This window comes from Triticum urartu, chromosome 4 (assembly GCF_003073215.2).
Source record: "Triticum urartu cultivar G1812 chromosome 4, Tu2.1, whole genome shotgun sequence".
NCBI lineage: Eukaryota > Viridiplantae > Streptophyta > Magnoliopsida > Poales > Poaceae > Triticum > Triticum urartu.
In genome coordinates, this window is record NC_053025.1 from 447,109,389 (window position 1) to 447,117,363 (window position 7,975).

General features: G+C 49.9%; 1 protein-coding gene across 1 annotated transcript; it reads right to left on the bottom strand.

The window, feature by feature from the left end:
• Positions 1–3,133: 3,133 nt before the first annotated feature.
• Positions 3,134–5,675, bottom strand: LOC125553924 (G-type lectin S-receptor-like serine/threonine-protein kinase LECRK2). The gene has a single exon (XM_048717575.1). The coding sequence runs from the start codon at positions 5,673–5,675 to the stop codon at positions 3,168–3,170; it is 2,508 nt and encodes an 835-aa protein (XP_048573532.1). The 3' UTR covers positions 3,134–3,167.
• Positions 5,676–7,975: the final 2,300 nt, after the last annotated feature.

Genomic DNA, 7,975 nt, shown 5'->3' on the forward strand with positions numbered 1-7,975 from the left:
ATGAGCTGTGTCGTCCTGCTGTTTCGTCGGCCCTACTTGCTCCCGGAGTACCACTACAAATCGCAATCCCTGCGCTCGTTCAGTTCAGTCTGAAGTATTTTTTGCTGAGCCACGGCCGACGGCCACTCCTCCCACGACCAAGATGCCCCTTCCAACTCCGTTCCATTCTCAAAGTGTCTCGCAAACCCTATGTGTGCTCAGGCAGCAGCGCTGGCAGTGAAAGAGATGCGAGGGAGGAGCGTATTGTGGCCTTATCTCCCTCTGCTTGACAATACAAGCCCCATTTTCCTTCGAAATGGCGACATGGCGATGCTGCCATGCATCCGACGACTGCGCCGTCTTCCTCGCCGTCAGCCCCGACGACGTCACCACCCCGGCGAGAGGAAGAGGAGATGGGAGCTGCCGCTTTGGACGCGGATGGATTCGTCGCTACGGGTGGAACCTATTAGGAGTTGTGGTGCTTGAGATACACTAAGCAGGCAAGCATGTCAGGTAAGGTCCATATAGATCAGTGAATCTTATGTAAATACGTACGTAGAAGGCAAAGAAGTCAACTACGCCTTGTGTCTCCAGTAGAAAAGGAAGTCAACTACGTACGTCTTGTGTCTTCAGTAGTTCGGTGCTAATAACACACGTATTGCTGCTTTAGATAGCTTCGTGTGTCATATCAATAGCAAATACTCGAGCAAGTGCTGCAGGTGAGCTCCTGTGCATGGAGCGCGGGCCAAACCTATTGATATCTTATTTCTATGTTCAAGGATGCGCTTTACAAATTTTGGTGCCAACTTCGCCAAGAAAAAGAACTTACAAACTGATGTTCAATTTAATTTTTCATTGGCCCAGTGTATTTAAATGTTACCTGGATTAATACCACTATATGTAAGGAATATTATGTTCAATACTTATTTCACTATTATTACATTATTATGTATTTTTTGTGAAACTACCAAAGTTAGCAAAAGTGGATCGGAATGAAAGTTTCCATTTTAGTGCCGATTTCATGCAAAATTATTCACAAAATAGTCAAAAGAGCAGGAACAAGAAGATGGTAACATAACTTTCTTATGTTATCCTTACAGATGGCTTTTGCTCCATCCAGTAAAATGATCCTTTCCTCTGTCTAGCTATATGTGGTACATATTTGACCCAATTTTGTTTTGTAAAATGATTGAAATTCCCTCACTTCAATTACTGACATTGTATAGACAAGTTTTACCAAATTTAACTTCCATGTTTCATTTCTCGTATAGGAAAGAAAATTCAAACCATCTTCTTGAAAAAATGGACGGGTGCGGCAACGCGCGCCATCCATGATCTAGTCTGTTATTAACCTACATGCTTAGCTTTAATATTAGAGCTTTGCATGAGGTATATTGCGTAGCTTATCAAATACCACTTCTGCTTCGGTACACTAAAAAGAACCGAGGATCGTGGACTGAAGGAAGAAATGCATTGAAGAAACCTATTTTTGCAGTGTATCTTTTTCTTTTAGTTTTTCTACTAGGTGGTTACGTCATCTTCTCATTGAGTTAGAGATTGACTGAAGACCAATGACTGCTAAAAGTAAAATGCAGAATACTGAGAGAATTCATGACCGGTGGACGCCACATGCAAAAATGAGGAAAATGACACGCAATGTATTTTTTGGGGGATATATGCTTAAAAATACATCTGCCTGCCCTGTGATGCTACCGATTGGTTTGTCATACATGCTGATATCTTATTCTGATTAATTGCCTTTTTTTGCGAAACACTCAGGATTCTTTTATTCAGCTGCCAACATATTGCAATCATTTTGGATACATCTTGCAAGGAAAGGTGGAGTAGTTCCAGACCACTATACACAAGTTCTCACAATTAACCTGTATTGCACATAAGTGGGCAACAAAGTTAGCCTCACGTCTGACAAAGATCAATCTACAATCTAGTAACTGTGAGGCCATCTCTTGAGTCTGTTGAAGGATTCCCATAATTTCAGACCTGATGTTGACGAGCCTCCCAAAGCTGTATCAAATTATCAAAGTATTTCCAAGTTCAGCACCATCACGGTACGTGAGCGCTTACGACGACAGGGCATTAGGCACAGAACTGTACCAATGACTTCTAGCAGCAAGGAGGCGACCCATACTATCTCGTGCCACACATCTTGTAGCCCCAATACCAGTCGTAGGATTAAAACTTCCATCTACATTTATCTTGCTAGTATTTTGTGGTGGTGGGTTCCAGTTAACTAGTTTCTTCTCATGGTGAGATCAGTGTGGCGAGTATCTGCAGATACCTCTTGTAGTACATTTGCTACCCAACATGCAATTGTTTTGGTGAGAGGTGCAGATTTCCCGTTTTTCCTTGCTTCAACTGGTCCATATGGCATACGCCGCTGTTGTGATAGTCTTAGCATCCTTGGAGGAGCATACCTTCCCGCGATGATATATGAAGCCCTAGGTTTTTGGGTGAAGACAAGGGAGTTTGACGCCCGCTGCATCATTTAGAACTCTCCATATTTGAGTAATAGATGGACATGGAATTATTGCATGGAAGATGGACTCGTCATTATTTCCACAAAATTCATATGCCCCAATAAGTTCAATATGTCGTCTCTTTAAAACACACATGGTAGGAATGAACTCATGAAGTACCCTCCACCAGAAATGCTTGACTTTTGGGAGAACTTTCAATTGCCGACATTGCCTCGACATGGGGTGAACAGAATCTCACGATGATGTTGGGTCAATATGCCGATGTGCAGCTACACTATTCAATAGACAATGATAGGCTGAGCGCACCGAATACATACCATGCTTCTCGAAGGCCCAGACTAAGGTGCCACAGTCCAGTCCTCCTAAAGGAATAGAGAGGATGTGTGTGACAGAATTCTTCAATATAGATGAAAAACCTTCAGCACGTAATAGAAATAAATACGGTGATATGAGATCACCTTGTCTAAGTCCTCTGGATGACTTGAAGAACCTTGAATATTCCCCATTCACACGCACAGGAAATGAGACCGTACGAACACATTCCATTATTCTTTGGATTTACGATCCACATGTAGCAACAGAATTAGATGAATGACCACCCCACAAAAAAAATGAATATCCAAAGATGAAACATCCTTTAGGTCGATATCTTTTTCTTGAACTTTCAAGATATATAAATCCGCGTGTCACTCAATCTTTGAGCTGAGGAATTAAAGGTGAGGATTCTACGTAGCAGTTTGGAGGGTCAGGCAGTGCCTGAATCTGAGCCCCGTTCCTGGTCTCCAGCATCTGCACCACTTGGTGCATGGTCGGCCGCAGCTGCGGGTTCGGCTCGATGCACCAGAGCGCCACGCGCGCGAACTGCTCTACCTTCTCCATGTCCTCTACGGTCTCAACCTCCGCATCGCCGTCTAGCATCAGCTCCGTCCTTCGCGCGACCACTAGCTGCGCCGCCCAGCCGAACAGCGTGACCGTCTCATCGTCATCTACTGTGCCCGTCGGCAGGTTGTCGTGCACCACACGCTCCTGGCACCTCCGGCAGCAGATCATCTCCAGCAGCACAACACCGAAACTGTACACGTCCGCCTTGGTGTCGACGCGCGCTTCGCTGCGGAGCCACTCGGGCGCGATGTACCCTCTGGTGCCCCTGATATGGGTCACCGTGGTGTGCACTTGCTGGCTCCCCAGCAGCTTGGAGATCCCGAAGTCGGTGATCCTCGGGACGCCGTGGTCGTCTAGCAGGATGTTGTCAGGCTTAATGTCGCAGTGGATGACGGGGGCGCTGCAGCCGTCGTGGAGGTACTCGAGCCCCCGGGCGATGGCCAGGGCGGCCTCGGCACGCCAGCACCATGGAGGCCGCCTCTCTTGGTTGACGAAGAGGGCTCCACGTAGCGACCCGCCAGGCATGAACTCGAAGACCAGCATCCGATGCTTGCCTTCTTTGCAGTAGCCGATCATACGGACCAGGTTCCGGTGGTGGATCTGCCCGATGGACTGCACCTCGTTGGTGAACTCCTGCTCGCTGTACTCGTTGGAGTCGATGAGCTTCTTCACCGCAATGGGGTGTGGCTGCGGCGATCTTATCGTCCCTTTGTAGACCTCCCCGAAGCTCCCTTTGCCCAACAGTTTCTGAAAGCCGTTGGTGGCTTGGTGTAGCTCTTTCCAGCTGAACGCTCTCACGCCATAGTTCAATGGCCGCTGGCTATCGCCGTCCCCGACGAGGTAGCGCCGTGCCACGAGGCCGCTGATGGTGATCAACAGGAGGCCGGAGACGCAAAGGGTGGCGATCTTGTAGGGACGTAGTATCTTTCTCGTTGCCGCCGACGGTCCATCCGTGTAAGGAGCATTCCCCTTGCGCACTTTGATCAGCGTCGTCGTCGTGATGTCGTCCGCCCGCCGGCCGTACGTGAGCGCCCCCACCTCTGCGCAGTCGGATCCGTTGATCATCAGCGCGGCCGCGCAGTAGCAGTGGCTGAGGCAGTAGCTCCTGCACTGCTCCTCCGTGACCGACGGGTACTTCTTGTGGTACAGCGAAATCTCCCAGGTGGTGTTGGGCATCTCGACGAACGAGAACTCGTCGGAGCCGCCGTTCTCCCCGCCGCAGCTGCTGTGCGGCTCCAACTCCGGCGTGCAGCCGCTGTCGGTGTGCTGCGCGTCGACGTAAGTGTACCCGCTCGGGCACAGGCAGCTGAGCCGATCTCTGGTCTCCACGCAGTAAGACCCTGGGCCGCACAGGCCCTGCCTCAAGGACGTTATCTTGGTGCAGCCTCCGTCGCCGGGGAGCGCTCCCGACACCGTCCAAGGCGTGTTTCCGCCGCCGTTTCTAGGGCGGGTGTAGGTACGGACGATGCCGTCAGTGTCCATCCTGGCGAAGTGCAGGTAGTCGCCGCCATGGGTACCGGAGCTGCTCGCCGGCGGCGAAATCAAGCTGTGAATGGTGCCATCGTGAAGCGTGTAGTTGAGAAAGCCCCGGTCGTCCAGGGTGACGGTCGTGTTGTCGCCGGAGCCGTAGGTGTTGGTGGCCCAGTAGGAGTTGTGCTGTATGTGACCGGTGAAGAGGTCGATGCAGAGGACGACGTTGCCGTCGGGCTGGGCCGCCAGGCTGAACCGCCCCGTGGCGAACTCCGCGTCCGCGCGCTTGGAGAAGAGATACCCCCCGAGCGGGGACCCTGGCGACGGAGCCAGGGGCTGCCCGGGCAGCAGCGTGTCCGTCGGGTACCGGAAGCTCTCCCAGAGCACGGTGTCCCCGTCGCCGCCGAGGAACCGAGCATTGCCAGAGTCGCTCAGCGCGAGCACGGACCCGCGTTGCATGCTGGGGGTCGGGGCCCTCCACAGCTCCTGGCCGCTGCCGTCGGTGAGCGTGAGGTGGCCGTCGGCCGTGACGCTGAGGACGGACTCCTTGGTGGCGATCGGCGTGTCGCCCATGGTCGTCTTTTTCGCAAACCACACTACAGACTGCGGCTGGGAGGAGCTGCCGTCGTCCCCGAGGCGGAACCACGTGGCGAGGATGAACTTGGTCGGGTCGGAGTCGAGGGCGCGGAAGCCGAAGGCGAAGCCGCCGGACGGGCTGGTGATGTACCCGGGCGGCGTCAGGGCGTCTCCCACGGTCAGGTTGGTTCGCGCCATGGCCACCGGCAGCAGACCGGTTTGCTGGGCGGCGAGGCAGAGGAGAGCAAGGCGGGGCAGCAGCGCGTGCATGTGCATGATCGACGCGCGCAGCTTCGTGCTCAGGTATCAGCGCGTACGTACTACGTGCTGCTGCTCCTCCGTAACCTCTGGCCGTTACCTTAATGGCGTGTGGCCTGCCCCCACCTCTGTGTGCTGCGTTCTTTTTTCTATATCTTTGGTCAAAGTAGAGATGTTTTGATTTTAAGCAAAACATACATGCAGACTAAAAGAACGGAGAGAGAGTATTTGCCAAATAGAAATGGTCAGGCCTCCCCTGACCTTACGGCAACGCCACTCGGTGGCAAAAGGCTAGAAATTGTCTCGTCTTTCGCCCAGTCCGTCATGGCCGGCGATCGAGAACTTTGGCGGAGCCATCGGCCATGGCGCGTCAAAAGAAAAGGAAAAACCGGGACATGACCGACCGACCGACCGACCGACGGGATGCCGCCGCTCGTTTCCCCTCCCCGACCTCTAAACTCTATCTCTGGCTGCCATGGCTCCGCGGATAGTCAGGTATGGATACACACGCCCGCTGCCCATCGCCAAGTACACCGCCGTGCGTCCCACTCCCCAGCGCCGTCATTTGAATTAGAATGATCGAATTCATTGATCGATGGTTACAGGCCCCCTTTTATACGTCCCGAAGAGACACGGCGATCCCTCGAGGGGGCGTCGATTTCAGGAGATCGAAGGAAGGCGTCGGTTGCGGGACAAACCGCAACGACGGTTTGGGCAAGAGGAGATTTTTCCCTAATTACAGAATTGGTCTTAACACTCCCCCTAATCTAGGCTGGACCATGTAGATCATCTTCACTATTGTTCAAGAGGTTCTATCATCTCAAAAGATTCTCCTTCAAAAGTTCTTCATAAAATCTTTGATGAGATCCTGAAACATATACTCACAAAGAAAGATAGTATAATGTGATGTGATTAAAATGAGGATATCTCAAGAAGAGACTCCCCCTGACACCTGCAAGTCCCTAAGTCTTCACATACCAATTCCATGAACACATTTCTGGAATGTAAATTTTGGTAGAGACTTGGTAAATAAATCAGCAAGGTTGTCGCATGATTTGACTTGCAGAATGCTTATTTCTCCGCTTTTCTGAAGATTATGGGGGAGAAACCATTTAGGAGAAATATGCTTGGTGATATTACTCTTGATGTATCATGTTTGCATCTGCGCAACACAGGCCGCATTATCTTCATAGATAATGGTAGGTGATCCTATCGAACCAATTCCACATGACTGTTGTATGTGGTTTATCATTCTGCGAAGCCATACACATTCACATGTTACTTCAAATAATGAAATTATTTCAGAATGATTGGTAGATGTTGCCACCAGAGTCTGTTTCGAAGACTTCCATGATATAGCAGTGCCACCATGTAGGAACATGAAACCAGTTTGAGATCTGGCATTATGGGGATCAGACAAATATCCAATCATATCAGAGTCCTGATTTTTCTGGAACTGGAAAAATAGACCAAGATTCTTTGTGCCTTGGAGATATCGAAAGATATTCTTCACTCCAGACCAATGACGTTTGGTGGGAGCTGCGTATGTCTAGCAAGTAGATTCACTGCAAATGCAATATCAGGTCTTGTGCAATTTGCAAGATACATAAGCGCTCCAACGGCACTGAGGTATGGAACTTCAGGTCCCAGCACCTCTTCTCCATCATCCCTTGGTCTAAACGGATCTTTCTCCACATCTAGAGATCGAACCACCATGGGAGTTTTAGATGGATATGATTTGTCCATATTGAATTTCTCCAATATTTTTTGGATATAGGCAGATTGGTGTGCCATGATTCCTGAGGGAAGGTGCTCAAGTTGAATACCTAAGCAAATTTTGGTTTTACCCAAATCCTTCATCTCAAATTCCATCTTTAGGTGATTGTGTGCTTCATCAATGTCTGGTGTGCTGCCGATGATGTTGAGATCATCAACATACACAGAAATGATGCAAAATCCTATAGAGGACTTCTTGATGAAAACACATGGGCAATCGGCACTATTGGGGTAACCTTTCTGAAGAAGGAACTCACTGACTCGGTTGTACCACATCCGTCCCGACTGCCTTAAGCCATATAATGACTTATTCAGCTTTACACAATACATGTTGCGTTTTGCATTTTTATTTGGGACAGAGATTCCATCAGGAACCTTCATATATATGTCCGAATCTAGTGACCCATAAAGGTATGCGGTCACGACGTCCATCAACTGCATAGATAGACGATTTTGCACTACCAAGGATATAAGATATCGAAAAGTGGTTGCAGTCATTACTGGAGAATATGTTTCAGTGAAATCAATGCCGGGTT